The following is a 21,468-nucleotide window of genomic DNA, read 5'->3' on the forward strand; positions in this document are numbered from 1 at the left end:
ATATACAACCTTGTATAATTTTATGACTTTAAGATAAAATTTACTTTTATTAGAAAAAAATGCATTTCATAGTAGCAGTCTAAAAGCCGCCACAGTCATGCCAATTCAAAGTAATGCTAAAAATTGTTGACAGCAAGAAATTAATTTTTAAGGCCCTAGGGATATATTATGTGAGCGTTATTAGGGGTGCACATCAATTTATGATAAAGCTTTGCATGCTGGACAAAATTCTATTGTGTCTGATTGGTCATCTAGGATAATAAACCTATCATATAAAGTAGTAAGGTTTTTTGTCTGAATCTTAAGAAGTTAAGATTTCCATAATTACTAAAGCGATTGAGTTCTCATTTTTAGGGAGACTTCACACAGGCCCCTGTATTGTACTTTTAGTCCATTTTGTTTTTAGATTTTAAGTCTTAGGATGACTTTTAGCTATTTTTCTAGCCCCTACTTGCTAGCTGGTGTAGGCACTAGTTATTATAAATATTAATAAAAATCTGCAAACTATAATTAAATCTTTATTAAATTTGAGGATAACAATAAGATAATACATTCAATGCAAAGAATAAAATAAATAGATTAAATATTCAACTAAAAGCAAATAATCTAAGAATTATTTAAATAATCAATGATTTAGGGTTTTTACAAAAATGTTTTTTTTTACAATCTATTAATAAGTAATGGTATTTTTTTTATTTGTAAAAAAAATGAAAAGCAAATTGATTAATTTTGAAAATCTTCATTTTAACAAATCCCTTAATCCTCTACTATCAACTGTAAAGTAAATAAAAAGATGAACAATTTCAAATTCCAATACTGTTTGGTCACTGAAATATTATATTATTTATTTAATGAAATACATAGGAACTAGCAGAAGCTCTTTGTAGTACCTATAAAAAATGACGTCATACAATACAAATGACCAATGATAGGCCAATACACAGGCTAAATTACCAATGGCAGGCCAATATACATTTTAATTTACTAATGGTAGGCTACTGTTTGTTAGGATAGGTACAAACTTTTCAACCAGTATAGTTTATCTCACTATTGATTATGCATAAATTTAGCGTCCATTGTCTTATCCCTTAAGATCCTGGGTGTATGTATTTGTGCAAAAAAAGTAGGCTGCAATAAAATGTTGTTTGAGGAAAAAGTCTATTTTGTCTAATGAGACTCAGACTTTATTTATTATTTACTTCCTTACACAAAAATAAATCCTATATATACATTTTCCCCAATTTTTTTAGGTGAATCATATATTATTTTTACCATGAAAGATATATAAAATTGCTTATAACATTTATAAAAGGGCTCTTTCACAAATTTACCCTGTTGAGAAAGGGTAGAACCCTCCTTATTTTTTACAATAAATCTAAAATAAGGAGGAGGGGCATTTTTTTGTTTGCTTGTTTATTACTTCAAGTCAGGTTGGGTTAGGTTATATTGGGTACTATGTAGCCCCGTAAGGTTAGGGATAAGAAATAGATAAATAGAAGGGAATTGGCTATCAATGCAAGGTCATTTGTGTGAAAGGACCTACAAAATATATAAATAAAATTTAAAACTTTGGCTTTAGAATACAATATCTAACAAAAAAATGATACTTTACATAGTCAGGTACAATTCTAAAATAACTAAAAACAAAATAACGTGTTAAAGGATTTGAAATAATTTCAACTTTTATAATACAAGGACAATCAAGTCCATAGCTAGCTTAGCAATCGAAGTTAACAAAACAGATCAGATTAAAATAGTTGTTAAAATAAACAGAAAATAATAAAATTAAGATAATATACAGTAGTATCAAACCCTATAAGATAACGTACTTTTAAGTTAAGACATTCTGACGGACAGACATACCTAAAACGCAGAGTAGATGCACTACAAAAAGCGGGGTTAGATAAACAGCATGATAAAAGAGATTCAACTATTTTCTGAAAACTAAAGTTTTCAGACATTTTTCTTGATTGAATCTTTTTTGAATGATACCAGGTCTATTTTTTATTGAAGGCAAATATTTAATTTAAACTTTAAGAATAAGCATTTTTTAACTAAAGTAATTAAAAATTCAATATGAATGAAAGGTACTAAATTTGAAAGGTAATTTCACTAAAAATATTTAATTGTCTGTATGATGCCAATGCTACACTGTAAATGTACGATAAGGCTTCACATTTTCATCACTTTCTAAAAATAAATCTTGTTCAGGTCTACTAATATTGGCACTTTTGTCACCGGGTGACGTTTCCCGCGCAGAATTTTGAATTGCTAATTGCCGCGTATAATTTTTACTCGACCTGGGCCGTGATGTGCCTTGGCACATTGCTGCTTGTGTAGCACTTTGGTTTTCCCCAAGCCGCTGATTAGAGTTCAATTGTTTGGGCTTCTTATGAAGTTGCAGTTGATCCTGCTGTTGCGGATGTTCTGCAACCTCTGCCATACCCTCAACATCTCCTGAAGACTCTTCTCTGTGGAGCTGAACCAACTCATCCGCCTCCTCACAACACTCGCCACGATGGTGCGCATTGCCGCGCCGATTGTTCTTATTAATCCGCGAAATCCCAACAACTTTCACCGTCCGGCCGTTGTCCCAGACACCATTACCAGACGGTATTCTGATCCTGCTAGCCGTGGAGTCCAGCCGCTCTGACAGCGTCCGCACATGAACCATGAAGCTGCTCGTTCTGTAGCGGAATTCATCTTCGGTCTCGCGCTCCTTGAACAGTCCGATCTTCTTCTTGTGACAGTGGATGAGAGTGAAGACGATAGCCATGCTGGCCAGTGACACCAGGACCACGACAAACTCAATGAAAGCGCTGCTACCCCCAGCTGTGGACTTGCACTTGCACGTCTCTGTCATGTCGAATACATAGCCTGAAATAAGAAAAAATAAAATTAAATTGATTAAGAGAAAAATGTAGCGATGCTACTTTAAAACAAAGGGAATATTCGCCTATAAGTCCGTGATAGTATTTAATTTTGGATGAAATGTAAAAGCATCTGTTTTTTAATATTAATCTTGCATTCATTATTATAATACAAATATTTATGGACTTATTTCTCCTTGTCTATTTTAGGGGTTTAATAAGAAAATTTCTTTTTTTGTATATTTATAAATTTGTTGTTAATTATTTACTAAGTATATTTGCGATAACTTTTAATTAATGAAATCTTCCAATTTTTAACCTGTACAAAACGGCCTGCTTAATTGCTTCAAGATCCATGTCAGATCTATATAGGAAATAAATGTCTATAAACGAGCTCAAGTTTTCCAAGGAATATTCGTTGAAAACTCATAGTTCTCCAATAATCCATAATAAACTCTCATTGCCCAGAACGATAAGACCCATTATTTTACTTTATTAAAAATAAATTCATTTTTTTTCATTTCATGTTGCTATTTACATTATAATGAAGTATTTAATTTCTAATCATAAAAAAGAAAATTTAAATTTATGATATAACAAATCTAAGAAAACTGTTTTAAAAGAATTCGATTGTGGCGACACTTTGTGTGTTCAAATATTGAACTAAAATTGTAATCATATAATAAACCCTTTGGTGATGGTAATGTAAAGAAAAAAATATAATTTAAAAGATCTTTTTAAGATCATTTAAATTATTAAATATTTACTTCCGTTTAGATATTAATGCCGGGTGAGGAAAATAGATTTATTGAGAAATATATATGCATATAGAAAACTAGCCAATAGGGAGATAGTTATATCGAGCCAACTCTAGTTCCTAAATATACTATACTGTACAATATCACTACTTCAAAGTATAAGAATCTCTGACTCAAGTTTATGATTGTAATAAATCAAAAGTCTGATATAAATTCTGCTTTTATAGTATTGTATTTCTTGTTTTGTTGCTGTATCTCAAAGTTCAACAGTTTACATAAAGAAGTTTATTACTTTTACAAATAAACAAAGGTTTTTTTTTCAATAATAAAATTTGAATTATGTAATACATTATACTGGCTTAAACCATTCTAATACTTAAATCTAAAAAAACAGCTTGTACCATCACAGAACCGATGTAAAGCTTAACCAAAACAGAGAACTTAAACAAGTTCTCAGTAGTTATTGAGATCCTAAACTTCAGGTAAAAAACCGTACTACTTTATAAGATAGGATTTAAGATGATAACATATTAGAAAAGCACCTATTATCTGTAAAGATTTGATGTACATAATACATATTCAATACAGATTGACCGACGGACTAAGTTATTTACAGAGTAAATATGCATTAGTCAACAAAACCTTCAACGAATAATCCGACTTCTTAGTAGTTATAAATGACCAGGAGAATCATCACAAAAAAATCAGCTTACCACTTGGACAGGTAGGATATGGCATGTTGGGACACATACAGGTACAGGAATCCTGGTTCCAGAACCATCCTCTGCGCAGGCAGTTGTCCCGGGCCTCACTATCAACACAGGTACAACGGCACTCGGAGGCCAAAAACTGTTGGCCTCGATCTTTATCGCACTGATCCGCTGTCATGTGACACCCGCAGCCGCACTCCACGTGTTCCTCCACCTCAGTTTCGGCGCATTCGGTGACAGTGGGGCCGGGAGCGGCGGACCGGACCGAGAGCATGACCGGCACCTTGACCTTTCTGGTCTTTGTGGGGACGCAGGTGTGGTGGGAGTTGATACAGGAACCGCTACAACGGTCAACCTGAAACAGGATTAGGTTTTTAAAATGTTTTTCCCCTGCGGGATTCAAATCCTTTGGAGCCCTTTAACTACTCGTTTCTACCTTGAATTATACTAACCAGGCCTTACTTAATCAAACCTAAAAATAATATAAGAGAAATCGAAAGATAAGTAATAATTTAATTTAAAATTACAAAAAAATTTCCTTTCTGTAATTTTTTATATAAACTTTTAAAACAAAAGATAATTTCTAATCTTACTAGAACTAAAGTTAATTACATTTTTCTTATTGTTAAATTTGTTATAAAATATGTGCAATTAAAAGTAATTAATTAATTAAAATTGTCTGCAATATAAGGCTATATATGATCTTTTAGTATGGCTGAGAACCGGTTCTAATCCAGGGGATATTAAACGGTTTCAAAGCAATATTGGAAAATATTTTATAGTATGTTTGACTTGAACAAAACCTTTACCTGGAAATGTGTTGGTGTCACGTGAGAATACTGGGCCTATATTTCAACATAGATGATTTATGCATGTTTAAATGAATCTATATATTATTACTTGGATATTGCACCAGATTTCATATACTCTAATAAAGTAATACTCGCAGCTGGCTAAAGTAACGATACCCCCAATCCACCCCCTTTACCCCATCCCCTCCTCTCGTACCGGATGAACGAACTGACCAACAAATGGAGTCCATATAAGCAAAATAATTGACGACAAATTTTCCCCTGTCACAATATCTACGCATCAAAATCTTAAAACCACGACGACAAATGTTAATCCTTCAAAAAATGGAGCCCTATCGGTCAAGTGTTTTGTTAGATTTAACAGGAAAAAATTTAGTACTACATGATTTTTCATGTTATTTTGATAAATTACAAGTTAATGATTTAAGTATATTTTCTTAACATCTAAAAATCAATTTATGACAACATAGATAAAAAATAATATTTTATGTTTTTTTATGCTGACATAAATGCGAGAGAAAGACATGAAAATTTGCCTAAAATGTTCTAATTTAAGTACAAGAGAGTGAAAATGCAATGAGATTTAACCAGCACACACTATAAAAATCAGAACTAACACTTTTTAACCCGATAGCTCTTTTAATTCATTCATGCATGTTATAAACGTACAATCGATGATTGATGTACATAAAGTACAACGTTACAAGCGAAACATCTGTATGATCAGGAGCTTAAAATGTAAGTATGTTCCTTAAAAGCATTCTGTATTTAGGAAATTAACTATCATTCTACTTCTTTAATTACTGTCAGACTTTTGTAATGCTTCGCTTTAATGGATAATCTCATCCTTTCTTAAATTTTTAATCTATTTAAGTAAAGACACATCCTTGATTGAATTTGCCCAAAGGCTTAAACAAAACCATGAGAAAAATCTCTGTGAACGCCCCTGGTTAAATGTGTTGCAAAATATGTTGGAAATCAACTTATTTAAATAATTTTATAAAATAATGTGTAAAATCAAAAAGACTTTGCTAAAATTAAAATCACTATATTGACTGTACTAAATTTAAAAAGTATTTTTTAAAGTGCACTTACAACTTTTTATCCTAGCACAAAGACACACTTTAGATACATTAACTGCATAATAAATATAGAAAGTCTAGATGATCAATACTTTAATTTGACCAATAGGAACAATTTTTAGGAACAATCCGACCAATTAATAGAATGTGTACATATTTAAATGTAAATTTTGTCTGTTGTAATATGGGATTAAATTATATAAGACTGAATGTGAATAGTAAATATAATAGAAAATATTAAAAATAGTTTTGACGGATTATTGTGTCTAGATGTCCATCTTGATTAATAAATCTATTCAACTGCAAGTAAAATATTAGACAAACGTCATTTTTAAGTTGTGCTCATTATTTTATTGGATTGTAGGGAGGGAGGGGACATTGGAATTTGTATTACAATACGTCCCAAAGTTTTATAATAATCTTTTCTTATTTGTTAGCTTAATAACTTTGGGAGCTTCTTTAAATTTTGGTTGGTTCATTAAGTTTCCAAACGTATCAACTACTAATAGTGATCTACAAATGGGGTAATTTTATATCATGATCTGGGATGTACTTTTTATCGTCTATTGTCTTATCCCTTTAGATCCCTGGTCTGATTGACCAACTAGGGGTAATAAATCTATACAACTGCAAGGAAAATTATACCCCAGAAAAGTTGGGACAAAAAATCCTCTTTTATCCCGGGCAAAATTTTGAATCTAAACTTTGATTAGCGATGCACAGTTAGTCAAAAGGGCAAAACAATTTTGGAACAAAATTTGCAAGAAGTTGAGATTTGCAAATTGCATCAGTATATTCACAAACCTAAGATAAAGATTCGCAAAAACTAAATTATTGATAACCAATTAGGATAATGACTATTCAATATCTTAGAAAAATTAATTCTCTGGAATCTTAAGGGATAAGACAAGGTTCAGTAAAATCTCCAATGATGATAAACATAATTATACCTTCTGTATAATTAATTATTGGTGGCAAAGCTTGGAAACTGCTAGATTAATTAAGATTAATAAAAGTCAACAAAGTTTTTTAGGGATCATATCATAAAAGTTTGGGGATCAGTATAGTTTACAGTATAATATCCTCTCCCTCGAAATATTTGTCTCTACCCCTAGGTATAAATAGGAAACTGGTCATGAGGGCAGAAGAGGAGGGGGGGGGGGCATTAATATAGTAGTGGTAGCTTTTAAGTAATTGTAGTTAATTGTAAGAAATGTTAGTGTGATGGTAAGTTTCATTCGGATGTAGTTTAAATCACATTTCCTAAATAGTCCCAAAAAAAGGACAAAGTAGCCTCGGACAAAGTAGCCTCCGGACAAAGTAGCACCCGGACAGAGTAGCCTCATAAGGAAAGTAGCCTCCACTGTTAATAAAGGTCATAGCCGCAGCGCTCGGTCCCCTGGCCTGCCTAGCCGCGGGCGCTCGGTCCCCTATAACCCAACCTAAACCAACCTAAAAATTGCAAAAACAATGTTAAAAATTGTAAAAACAATATTAAAACTTGTAAAAATCTATCAACCACTTTTTGTAAAATCCACGAAATTCTAAACCATCTATGTATTAACAGTTGAAGATATTTTTCTACTTTGTCCAAGATTCAAAATAAGTAGAATCTTATCAGAGAGGGAGGGGACATTGGACTATAAATTACCCAATTTAATTATTATGGACATGTTCTCCCATTAAGAACAATGTCAATGCTTTTTCACCATTAATTGTAAAATACAGAAGTGGTAATTTTGTTTATCATAATTGGGGATGTAAATCAATTTATCGGCGATTGTCTTATCCCTTTAGATCCCTGAGTATTTCAAGAAAGAAACATAAAAAAATATTTCTTATCCTGCTTGAACTGGCAAAATCCACCAATTACGCATTAACCATCCATGCCTGAGGTGCGGGTAGGGCAATAACAGTCGGCCTCGCCTGGCAGCCGGAAACACTGCCGCTCGCCGTTCGGCTCACAATGGCCTCTATCCTGTGGCTGAGACATTGTGACAGCTCAAGACCGCCGGACGTTGACGACTCCACGGCGAATGATGTTGATCTTTTGTCGCGGCCCATATCTGACAGCCGGCTGAGTGTGTCGGCCGCTGAGTTTTGACCGTTTGAGGCAGTCACGGCTGCACCTCCCAGTAATGTTTGCAGTAACACTGAAAATAAAATATTTTTATAGTATTTTTTGTATACAGTTGAGGGTTTTGAACCTCGAGGACACTTCTATTTGTACTCAATAAAACAACAGTTAATACAGTTTTATAACAAGCCTTTGTTGTAAAAATGACAATATAATAATCTCATTGCGGTTAAAAAACAGAAATTCATATCTTACATAATTAAATTTCACATACACACATAAGGAAAACAATAAAAAATTTATTCTGGTATTTTTCCTTAAAGTGCATTAAAAAAAACAACTGAAGATAAGTAGAGTTATTTTCCGTTTTTTAAAAATTATCTTAAAGGTTAGGTTAGGTCATATAAGGTATTAGGTAGCCCCACAGGGTTAGGTAAAAGAATTTTTAATATTTTATTTCAATTTGAATGAATCTAGTAAAAGTGTCTGACTCTGATTATGACGTTAAACAATAGCCAATAAGAGGCCAGTTTACACTGTAATTGACCAATTGTTAAAATTTATAGTGGCCACTCATTGGTTAATTTTTTTACGTCATAATCAGAGTCAGACACTTTTACAAGGTTTATTTGAATTATTTAAAAGTGCCATTGTTTTTTTTTTTATAATAAGTAAAAGGGAAAAACAAAATATCCTAAAATCATATAAAAACTAATAAATAGTTTCTGTTTAAGACCTTAAAGGACATTTTGAAAAACCCTACTACTTTGCATAATAGACTAATTAATACAGACAAGTATATTTATTTAAGAGTAGCTGCGCTTTAGAATTTTTCCGCATTTAAAACAAATTTTTTCATTCATGAAATACTTGTGACGTGTGCTTAACATCATGTTTTTGTCAAGGAGGGAGGGGACACTTGTCTCTTAATTACAATAGTAATTAAAGTTTATATTAACATTTTCTCGTTCGTTGAAATAAAAAACTTTGGGTACTTTTCTATAATAAAAGGGGTAATTTTGTTTATTATTATTGAGAATATACATACAACAATTTATTATTCATTGTCTTATCCCTTTTAGATTCTGTGTTTTAAAAAGTGTAGAGGGCGTAGACAGGACTTTACAAAGGGGAAAGGATACATCAATGGAGAAGAGGATGGGGGGGGGGGGGGTTGAAAAAAGTAGGGATTTTAAGCGAAAAGACAATGGAAATAAATTGTTTTACACCTGAATTATCTACAATAAACAAAATTACACCTTCTTCTGATTAAAATTATTGGTTAAAAAACATAATTTACATTCAAAGTCACCTCCCTCCCTGAAAGTAAGTAAGAAATGTTTAATTTGTATAACTAGCGCTCCTACATGCTTTTTATCTTGCACTCGGCTTGTAAAACAATGTCTAGCATTTAAATATTTGTTTTATCAAAATAAACATTTTACTTTTACAACTAAACATAAGGATTTGTCAGCCGTAGCCTAAGGCTACTGTAAAAAAGTTATTAGCCGAACCCAATCGGCAATAGGAGTTGAATCTTGTCGCGTTTTTGGCAATGACTGCCGAGCCCTGCTAAAACTAAGAGAGGAGGGGACTTTAAACTGTAAACTTCAGTGGTGCCCCAAATTTATCCTATTCGTTGGCTCAAAAATGTTGAGAACTTTTATTGAATTTTGATTGGTTGGCTCCAAACCTTTCAACCAATAATTTAAATCAACAGAATCATTGAGAATGTATATTAATTTATCGTCTACTAGCGGCTACGCCCCTAGAGGCCTCTAGTGTGTTTGTTTGTTAAAGTCTCTACGATAATTCTTTATGTTACGATACCTCTTTATGTTACGTTGAAGTCTCCCATATATTAAAAAAAATAAAAAATTTTTGGCATTTCTCTTGGGAGCGTGGTGGTACCCTCCTCCAAAATAGTTATAAACCTTCCCGGGACCCATGAGAATCTACCCTGTCAAGGAGAACCTGATCGGTTCAGCGGTAAGCGAGATCCTTCAGTACAGCCACACAAACACACAAACAGACATCCTGTTACTTTAGTATAAGGATTGTCTTCGATAAGATTCCTTGTTTAAACGTCACTTTTAATCAAAGGTTAAAAAAATCAGGCAGAACTTTAAGTTTTCTCAGGAATTTAAAAAATCATAAATAAGATTTAATTGCTTATAAGACACAGCAGTTTTCTTTGTCTAGTTTAGACAGGGAGGGAGGGGACATTGGACTGTAAATAGTACAGGTTTCAAAGTTTTCACATTATCTATTGAGACTTTTATTAAATCTTGATTGAGTTGTACAAACCCTAAGTGTTCAAACTTTTCCACCAATAATATTTTGTCACCATAATTTGGGGGTATTTATTAATTTATTGCCCTTTGTCTTACCCCTTAAGGTCCCTGACTTTAGATTAATTATTATGCAATAAACTATGTCCTATAATAAAATTATAATTGTTTCATCAGAAAAAATGTATTTTTCGAACACAGTAATAGTGTCTGACTGATTATGACGTAACAAAAAAATTAGCCAATGAGAGGCCGTTATTGACCAATGGTAAAATTTATTATGGCCTCTCATTGGCTAATTTTTTTTGTTACGTCATAATCAGTCAGACACTATTACTGTGTTCGTATTTTTCCTTTTATAGTAGCAAAGCTACTTTTTAATCAAATTTGTCTGTCCGTCAGTCAGTAAGTCCGTAACGCTATGGAAGGAATGTGATTTTCTTGGCTGTTACTAAAAATAGACAGCTTAAATTTTCAGTGAAGATTCCTATGACATATGCACATCTAGTCTACACATTGTTTTGTCTGTCACAACTTAGTCTTTCTTCGCTTTGTGTGGACATAATTGTCTTTGCAGAATTTTTTTTTAAAACTTATACCTTAATGGGTAATTAAACAATGAAACTACTAATTAACAACAATTTGTAATAAAATATAATTAGTTTCTAGGTCTATAAATTTAAATGTCAAAACTTTAAAACTTTCTCAAATCAAATTAACTTTTACTTAATTTTTTTTTTTTTTACAGTTGACTGTCCCCAAAGTTTTGTGATGCACTTTCTCTCATTCGTTGGCTTATAAACTTTGTAGAGCTTTTTTGCTGAATCTTGATTGGACGGTACAAACCTTTCCACCAATAATTTTATTCTGTGTAATTTTGATCATAATTGAGGATCTAAATAAATTTAACGTCCACTGTCTTATCCCTTAAGATTCTGTAAACTTATCAGTTTCTGTAAACTTATTATATCTTTGCCAACCTCTAGAGTCTAAACTGTTTAGTCTCAGGATCTAAAGGGATAAGACAATGGCTTATAAATTGATGTACAAAATTACCCCTTTCTGAAGATAACAATTGGTGGTTTAAACGTTTGAACACTCAACTTAATAAACCAACAAATCAAAATTCAATAAAAGTCCCCAAAGTTGGTTAGCTAACGTATAAGAAAATGTTATATAAGAGTTTGGGGACTAGTATAATAAACAGCCCAATGTCCTCTAACTTCCTGCCTCTAAACTGTTTAAACCTGTATTTTATAACCTTTCCTAAACTTTGTAATCTATATTCTATTTCACATGACGCATTGAACCCTAAAAGTGATCATATGATTGCAAAATTGCATTTTCTATCGTCTGTGCGTCATTTACCTATTTTTGGAAGCGAAGCTTCTCTATGATTAACTTTGACCCACTTTCCATACGGATAGGTGGGGAACCTGACTTTCTCGTTAAAGATTCGGTCCAATTTTACGATCTCAGTGGATAAGCACACACACAACTTACTGCTTTATATTACATGATGACATACATTTGTAAATGGCCCATTGGCCGCCATCCTTGTTTTCATTTTGTGACGAAAAATTTACGTCTAAGGCGAGTCTTTACATATGGTGCCATTTCAAACTGTCACAAATTTAGGGGGACAGATACACTGTATACTGAGAATGTGTGCGAATTTAAAAAGTACAAATGCAAATACCCACTATTCAATTGCTTCTTAAAGTTCAATTATATTACGTTTTAAAAATCTTTTTTTTTTATATTTCAGTAGTTAAATAAGACTCGAGATAGACCCCTATTTAGACCCCTATTTCAAATCACAAATTTAGTGACGCAGCTCTAGTTGTATATATATTATAATTATGTACTTTGTCAGCCCATTAAAGATTCAGACCGTTGTCTTCTTAAAAGCGAAGATTTTCTATAATTAGGGTCAGGCCGTAACGGAAAGATTTTATTGTTAATTAATTTAGCCGTGTTAGAATTGTCCTAACGATTTGGCCGTGATCCTTGTTTATAATAAAAATAATATCTAAAAGGCTCCTTTTTTATTTTCAATTAATGAAAATTGAGTTTTGAATTTTGATTGTTTTTGATTGTTTTGTTTTCAATTTAAATCTAAAAATCATACATCGCAATTTCATGTTTTGCGTTATATTTCAAATAAAAAATGTTTTTTCTTCATCTTTTCATGTTTGTAAGTTTATAAATGCACTCGAAAATATCCATCTCTTTTTACAAATTAATTCTTATATAAGAGTAACAGGATGTCTATCTATATGTCTGTTTCGATACTGAACTGCTAAATATTTATTGTTCTTAACGTGTCATTTAAAATCATACCGGTCTCCAATGATATACAAACACTATCTCATATTTGTTGGCTTCAAAACTGTAGGGGCTTTAAGTTAGTATAATCTAGCAATGTTTGTCATAATGGGGGGGGGGGGAGTTAAACAATGTATAGTCTTATCCCTTAAGATCCATGCAAATTACTACATATTGTTATTTGTTCAAGAATATAAATTTTGTAATTGAATCTTGACGACCAAATAGATAATAAAATTGATTTCATAGGCTGTTAAAATTAAAGAAAAAGTACGCAAAATATAAAAAAAATAATATGGCATAGTACGATCTTGTAGTTTTTACTAGTACGATTGTGATTTTTCAAGATTTTAAATTACTTTTTTATATTCATGTAAACTAGAAAAAACGAACGTTAGGAGACCAAGAGTTACTGCACTTAAAAAAGTAATATTATTTTCAGCATGGCTTCGAAACCGATTAAAATCCGCTGTATTAGAACAGATTCTTAGCCATACTAAAAAAAATCATATTTAGCATCGTATTACAGACAATTTCCACAAATAATAAAATATAAACAATAAATTAATTATCTCCAACATGCCTTCATTATCGAAGCCTATAAATAGCATAAAACTATGTGAAATCCTAAAATTATAGAACTATTAGTTTGCAAGATCTGAAAGGATACATAAACAAAAAGCTTACTAAATTTTACGACAAACAAACAAAAAGTAACCTTACTATCTTACATGTGATGACCAAACTTGTAATCCTGCAACCTCTTGAAATGTGCAATAAATTAGGTAGATATTGCATAATGTTCTTGTAATAAACTAGGATGACAATTGCCATGTAAGCGAAGCTCAACATTTTGGATAGATAAACAAACATTGACAAATATAGAGCAATATATTTAATATTAAGGACAAGATAATGTCTGAACAAAAAATATGTATTAATCTATCCTAAAATTACTTAAACATAGGATGCTGGAGTTTAAAAAGAAGAATAACATCATTTTTAAAACGGGCAAACGGTCTTAAATGAAATGATCATAACCTGCTGCAATTTATAAATTTTACCTTACTGTTATTGGAATTATGCTACAAAGTTGAAAATCATAGAATAATTCTAACAGGCCTAAAGTAACGATCAGATCTAACGAACGTACGTACGTACGTATTAACATACTCTAACTGTAGAAAAGCTTCGGTTGTACCAAATAGAATGATATGTGAACACTGAACATAGTTAGACAACAATATATATATAATTAGTTATGTAAGCAACTCTCACCTATTATATATCAGCAAAGTTATCCTACAAATAGGTTAATTCTTAGGTCTTACAATATCGTAATCATGGCTAGGTTTTTTAGAGATCCAGGATGTTCAAGGTTTTTTTTGGGGGTGAGGGTTTTTATATTTTGGGAGAATGGGAATTATCTGATTTATTTCAAACATTTTGGGGATGTCTATGATACCCCATTTTTTGGGAGTTGGAGGGGGGTAAACACCCCTTGCACGTTCTTGCAGGGATCTTAAGGGATAAGATATAGAAAAATAATTTAATATACCCAATAAATAGATTTAGTCCCAAATGAGAGAATCTTTTGCGAGAAATAGAAAAGACTAAATGCCATAGTAATCAGTTTCGCCAATTTTTAGATTAACTTTTTGGAAATGAAATAGTTTAAGATTGTTGTACATCCAGGAATGATAATGCAGAATGTTATACCTAGGAATACACACACTCACACACACACACACACACACACATAATCACACACACAAAAACTCACACACACTATTCACTAATCATTATTGGATTAACTTAGACACTGCTAATGTACCATGCAAATAGATGGTCAAGTCATAATGTGCTTGAACGTAAAGCTTGATGGCCCTAGTGGCTATACAAAGGTGTCTCAGTCTACATCATAAATACTTAAGTCCAAATCCTATGAAACTATGTCTTATTAATCAACCAAATAGATCTAACAGTCCCTAAAGTTTGCAAGCCAGCGAATGAGAGAACCTTTTGCGAGAAAAAGAAAAGACTAAATGCATAGTAAACAATTTTAAGATACTTTTTTTGAAATTTTAAAGCCTAAATTTTGTTTTTGATTATTTATGAAATAGTTTAAGATTGTTGTACAACAAGGTATGATAATGCAGAATGTTATACCTAGGTATACACGCACACACACACACACACACACATACTCACACACACAGACAAACTTACACACAAAAACACAATGCTTGGGAACAATTATGCAGTGTGAAGGGAGGGAGGGGATATTAGTCTGTAAATTAAAATAGTCCCCAAAATCATAGCTTTTTCATAAATTGACTTTTTTTCTTTGGGTTTTTAGCAAAAAAATATCTTTTATTTGCTTGACCGATACAGTGAAGCATGTAAACATGGGTTTTGTGAAGGATCAAAACAATTTGGGAGAGGGTACCTTCACCCTCCCAATAGAAAACACTCCCAGAACAAAAATACCACCCCAAAAACTTTCTTTCTTTCTTTTTCTTTTTAAATCTAAAATGTAAGTTCCCCTAGATTCTCTATGGGGGTAGCTGTTAGTAAGTTAAAAAGTAAAAAGTGATAATTAGGTTGGTATAAAAAAATGAGAAAAATATATTCTTTGATTTTGAGTTAACTTTCAAAACATATTTATTCCTTATGGAATAACAACAATCTTCAAAGGAATATATACCATTTTATCATGAAATTGCAAATTTAAATACTCCAATAAAAACATTTTATATTTATGCAAAAAATCTACTAACATTTCACAGTGCGACACTTACCCCCCAAACAAATCCTTTCCCAGTGGCCCGGGCCACGCCTCCCTCAATTGTGAAGCTTGTTATTGAAACTAATTAATTTGCATCCCAAGTTTGCAACTAATTAAGAGTGTCATGCACCATAATACGACAGACAACCAGTGGACAGAATATGTAATCAAGTTTTAAAAGTACAAGGACAAATAACTACTAAAATACAGTGTCTAAAAGATTAATTGATATTGGGTATCATGAATTTCTCTATTTTTTTATTACAAATATTTTTAAACTCGTGAGAAATCCCTTTGTACAAAATATGTGTTGAACAAAATGGGAACTTACAATAACTGCTCACCCCATGTTACACAAACATTTGATTCCGACCCAGCCCTCTCAAATAAATAATTGAACAAATGCAAATTAGTCACAATTTTTATATGTAAGGCATTTCTATAATTAGATTATGTTTATCAGTCTGTATGTCATTAAAACCTCTATAGCTAGCTGTTCTTTTGGGTATACACCCTTTCGTAGCAACGCCTCTTAGGGGGCGTTCCGTCGTATTTTCACAGTAGCCTTCCCCCTATTCCTGTTAGAATCGTCCTGTTAGGCATAAATTAGAAAGAGGAGCAACTCTAGCAATTTACCTTTAAGAACCTTATGTTCACTAAAAACTTGTTGAATAAATTTGAATGATAAATTGTCCTTATGATTAGTGATTTCTAGGTGGATTAGGCACCATTTAAAAAGCGAATATTTTTATAATAGAGTCTTATAATTACGCTATTTGTCGTTTCTAAAAATCCTGTTTAAAGCTTTATATATAATGCATCGAATTTTCTATCAGTAAATTTTGCTTCGCTCGTGTGCATTTTTAAATCTTTGTTAACATGCTAATTTTTTATAATTAGGTTAACAAGGCTGATGTTATGCATAGCTCATAATTTAATTAAAGTCTAAAATATTACATGAAACAGAACTGGGTAATTTTTTATTTGGAAGATTTTTAAAATTAATATATTTTATTTGATATCTTATCGAAAAGCGAAGTTTTTCTACAATTGTGGTTGGTTTGTACATCGACAAATTATGTAATTCAAATATCAAATATCCTTTTGTATTTATGTTTAAGAATTAAATCTAAGGACAATATGGCATGCTGATGTAAGTACAACAAAGGTTTTTCCAGTATGGCTTCGAAACCGATTTAACGGTTCTTAGCCATACTAAAAAAATCTACCTTGAAATAAATTATCTAAAAACAACAGCCGAACACAATTTTTGCTATTGTTAAAATCAACAATTTTTTTCTTATCCCTTTCAAATATCAAGCCTTCCCTGGACTAATGTAAAACGTTCTGTTCAGCATTTTACGATATCTTATTGTGCATATAGACAGGCAGACGTCCTGCTATTTAAAAATATGTAGGTTATTAATTTACCTTGACCCAAAAATTAAATTAAAGCACAAATTTTAGCCGCCAAAATTGACAGACTGTAAAAATGCCCTGGGCAATGTGTAAAAAAAATAATGGTGAAACAAAAAAAAACATCCACGTGGGGAAATAGAAAATATATTCCAAAAGATAATCATGTAGTCATAAATCTTAAATGAAGTTTCATTCTCACAATCAACATATATTATTGAAAATAATTAAGAAAAAATAAGGTTTAAGAGATCTAACACTCTTTCCTTCAAAGTTCCTATCGAACGCTAAAACATCCCCTTTATATTTAAAGTGCCCAATGCAAGAAAACCAGACCCAGTCCCAAAGTAACAAAAAACGAAAACTACCCTCCCTTTTTTAAAATTTATTTAAAAATGAGGAAGGGGGGTTCTATATTCACTTGAAGGAAACCGCAGATAAAAATTTAGTGTGAAATGATTTTCAAGAAAGGTGAATAAACACATAGGAAACAGAAAAAAAACGTGAAAGGTTTAAATTATCCTATAATATAGTTTGTTTTATAATATTTTTTATATTAGTTTTTATAAACAACAGTCTCACTTCCGGGGTTAATATTTTATGATGGCTTGTAAAGCAAGCAAGGGTTGGTTGACCTTTAATAATAAATTCAGATTCAAATATCTCCAGATATTTCCCTTTTCATCATTCATCACATTTCCAATAAACTTTTACAACACATTTGGTCAAATATTTTAGGTTGGGTAAAATAAAAATTTGGTTTATTATGCTTTTGTGAAAAATAGACAAGAAAAACAAAGTTTTGAAATGTGTTTTTTTTTAGACTATTGTTTTGGAGGTCCTTTAAGCCATACAAATTACGAGGAAGCATTAAAATTCTTGTTTTAAATTGGCGGAAAAGGCAAAAACTATATGCCTCTTTTTCAGAAGGCATGATAGTTATTTGTCGCATTGTATTATAATCAGCATTTCCGACATAGACGTCCAAGGGGGGGGGGTTGTGGTAAAGGGGTGAGTACCCCTCCCCCAAATAAAAAAAAGCCTCTATGAAATAAAGATTACCCCCCCCCCCCACAAAAATTTTTATTTTCAAAATTTTACCCCCCCCCCCAAATAAAAAAGCTTGGACGCCCCTGAATTTTCCGGGATAGTAAATTGAAAAATTATAAGATTAATAATAGTTTTGTTAGCCCCGTGGGACGGAACTGGTATAAATTTTGTAATCTTTATTTTATTATTCGCAAAAAATTGTTTGTAATACGATACTATGCATGATTTTTTAGTTTAGCTCAGAACCAGTTCTAATCTAGCGGATATTAATCGGTTTTTAAAGCCATACTATAGTGTAAAAGACTTACCTAAAATAAATCTGAGCTCCATTAAGTGATCATATTTAATAACAACATCAAATAAATCAAAATAACATTTAACACATTCTTTTCTGTTTAAGTAAATCACTTAAATAATTTTTACTTTTCTAATCTGAAATAATGTTTATAAAATAATCTTTATAGCATATTTAAAAGAGAAAAATATGAACTAAAGAAAAAAGCTACCGTTTCCACAACTAGGAAAAATACCGGTTCCTTTTTGGTGTATTTTTTTGTCAATTTCAATTTTAGCTGTATAATTTGCAATATTTGTTGTTAAAATAAAAATCTTTACCAGATGGAAATATATTCCCAATAATATTTTGTTTCAAAGCAAGTAAAATTTTTTAGATTGTCAAAAATACATACGTTATACTTTTGCCAGTTGTATAACTGGCAGCACTCCAAAAAAGGAACATTGTTTACTTTTTTAAAAAATGGTGAAACTACTCTTTAATTCACGTTGTCTGTCCGTACATCAATCCGTAACGCTATGGGGAAAATAATATTTTCTCGGATGCTATTGATGATAGACAGCTTAAATTTTGAGTGATGATTCCTGTAACATATATGCTTCTAGTCCAAACATTGTTTTGTCCGTCTGTCTGTCGGTCACTTTTCAAGACATCAACCTTATTTTCTTAGGGTTCCTTGATTTTCTTTGCGTTTTTGCTTATTGTCTCTATTTTTGTTCTTTGTTAGGATAACTGAACATCTGTTTTATAACTCACTTTGTCCGTTTCTAAATTCCATTTTATTTTGTGCTGCACAACTCATGGATTTTGTCATCCTTGTAAATTGGACAATTAAAATATTTTAGATTTTTCATTCGCATTTAACTATAAACAAAACATATCAAATATGTACTGTACATTTACTTGCATACATATGTTGTAATTACTCTGTAAGAGAATAAAGAGACATTCATAAATAAGGAAGAAAGCTACTTAAACTCAGGGATTTCGAGGGATAAGATAATGAACAATAAATTAATGTACATCCTCTATGATAACAATTGAAGTTACCGGTTGAAAAGTTTAGAAACAATTATTTTGAACCCACTACTGAAGATTTAATATAAATATCCAAAAATCTTAAACCAAGAATAATTTCTTTTTAAAATATATTCAATTGTGATTTACAGTCCAATGCCCCCTCCCTCCCTGTTGTAATTGAGTCTTGTCTGTCTTAATTCTAAAATCACTTTCAATCTTGCGTAAACACTCTAAAAATTCGATAACTTTTTTTTAGTCACAAAATATAAACACTTCTAATTTAGTTGTTAGTTAAAACTGATATTTTCAAAAAGCTTTGGAAAGTATTTTCGAGTATGGCTTCGAAACCGATTAATATCCGCTTGATTGGCACCGGTTCTCAGCCATACTGAAAAATTAAGTATGGCATTTTATAACAGACAATTTTCCACGAGTATTAAATGAAAATTATAAAAATGATACCAGTTTTGTTAGCCAGAGCCTATGGCCCCTCAGGCCTAACAAAACTGGTTTTAATCTTTAATTTTTCACATCAATATCCGCGGAAAGCTGTCTATAATACGATCTGATAAATAACTATTTTTTAACAGTTGACAATCACGTGGGTGGAAAGTCAAGACTTTGTCCAGCGCATGTTGTGTGCATGACAGAGGCTGTCAACTCACTGAATACTCTACTAACTCTATACGCGTTCAAACTCTGATAGTAAAATATATATATATTTAACCAATAGATGTATTACCGTAGATGCTTATTTCATCCCAAAAATGACTATTTATTGCTGACTTTTATATATGAATAAAATCAAAAGAACTGCAATTTCGTACCAAATGTGCACACATTCTAACTAGTAATATAGCGAGCTATTTCTTGACCAAGAAGGTAAAAGTTTCCTCAAATTTTTACCATTAAAGGTACCACCTCCAAAAAAATTTTTATGGGGGAGAAAAGTAATTGCCCCCTACCTATGACCTTCGATGTCCTTGTCCCTTACTGTGTTATTATTGGTCAAATTTACTGAGTAGGTATCTAGGTATACTATATCTACTATTTACCCACTGTTTACTGCCTGTGGCTAGGAAAGGGCCGAGGGAGGGACCCGATAATTTGAGGGGGAGAATCATAACATGGAAAGGAGGAAAATGAGTGGAGTAAGGAGGAAGGGTACACCGGACACTATTTTTTACAGCTAAATAGAAATGCAATACCAAGGGGGAATTGCATCATGCTGTAGATATTTAAAAAAAAAATTTTTTTTAGTTTTTGAGGGTTTTTGGTGAGGCAGTATTTCGTATGCAAATTCTGATTCATGTAATAATACGGTATGATTATGAATTTGATTCTGTTGAATATTCTTACGGAAAATTCCATCATAGTTTATGAGGGCTTGTAACATCCATAAGTAGCGGAACACAAAACAATCATGGATAAGAATACGGACAAGAAAATTTAGAGCAATTGTTAAATTTAGGAACATTGAAGAGAAAACAGACGGCAATTTCGAATCATAGATAAGCTTTGTTAATAAAAAACAAATGTGAGACAGATAGTGTTGCTTCGCCCCTAGCCTCTAGGGGCTTTGCCCGATGAGGTTTGATCTAACAAACTTTTTGTATTTTAGATTTAAAAAGAAAAAGTAATTTTTTTGGTGGGCGGGGTTTAAAATTTGCATTATAACAGTAAGGTACGATTTGCAACAAATTTATGTATGTACAGTTTTGTTTAGACTTACAAAATAATGTTTTGATTATAAAGTTCTCACACTCTACAAGAATTACTGTTCTTTTGCTCTTTATTTTGATTTCAGAGCTTTTTCTTATGGATTTTGTCATCCTTGTTTTTGCATTAGCAGAGCTTTGGTTATGATTTCGAGAATGGCTCTGAAACCATAAAGCTAGCGTCTCGGAGCAAACAAAACCGGAATTAATCTAATGTTTTTTTTTCTTTGCTATCCGAAGAAATTTGTATTTC

The 21,468-nt window shown here is 31.9% G+C and overlaps 2 protein-coding genes across 3 annotated transcripts in view; both read right to left on the reverse strand.

The window, feature by feature from the left end:
- The window catches only part of Rpn13 (regulatory particle non-ATPase 13), a 136,956-nt gene that overhangs the window by 25,036 nt on the left and 90,452 nt on the right, over positions 1 to 21,468 (reverse strand). The window lies entirely within an intron of this gene.
- LOC145312114 (uncharacterized) lies at positions 506 to 18,616 on the reverse strand. Its single transcript, XM_080151258.1, has 5 exons — positions 18,491 to 18,616; positions 8,123 to 8,385; positions 5,148 to 5,183; positions 4,342 to 4,693; positions 506 to 2,877 (listed from the first exon to the last, which is right to left on the reverse strand). Exons 1-5 carry the CDS (start codon positions 18,510 to 18,512, stop codon positions 2,147 to 2,149), a joined length of 1,404 nt encoding a protein of 467 aa, XP_080007384.1. The 5' UTR covers positions 18,513 to 18,616; the 3' UTR covers positions 506 to 2,146.

The sequence above is a fragment of the Acartia tonsa genome, chromosome 2 (genome assembly GCF_053477335.1).
Source record: "Acartia tonsa isolate MP-2025a chromosome 2, ASM5347733v1, whole genome shotgun sequence".
In the NCBI taxonomy this organism is placed as follows: Eukaryota; Metazoa; Arthropoda; class Copepoda; order Calanoida; family Acartiidae; genus Acartia; species Acartia tonsa.

What these genes read in the sequence shown, in the direction of transcription:
- LOC145312114 (XM_080151258.1), bottom strand. Translation starts at nt 18,512, where the DNA reads ATGGAGCTCAGATTTATTTTAG. An exon ending in TGACACCAACACATTTCCAG is followed by an intron (nt 4,694 to 5,147) that starts GTAAAGGTTTTG and finishes ATCCTGTTTCAG; the next exon opens with GTTGACCGTTGTAGCGGTTC. An exon ending in ATATCCTACCTGTCCAAGTG is followed by an intron (nt 2,878 to 4,341) that starts GTAAGCTGATTT and finishes TTCTTATTTCAG; the next exon opens with GCTATGTATTCGACATGACA.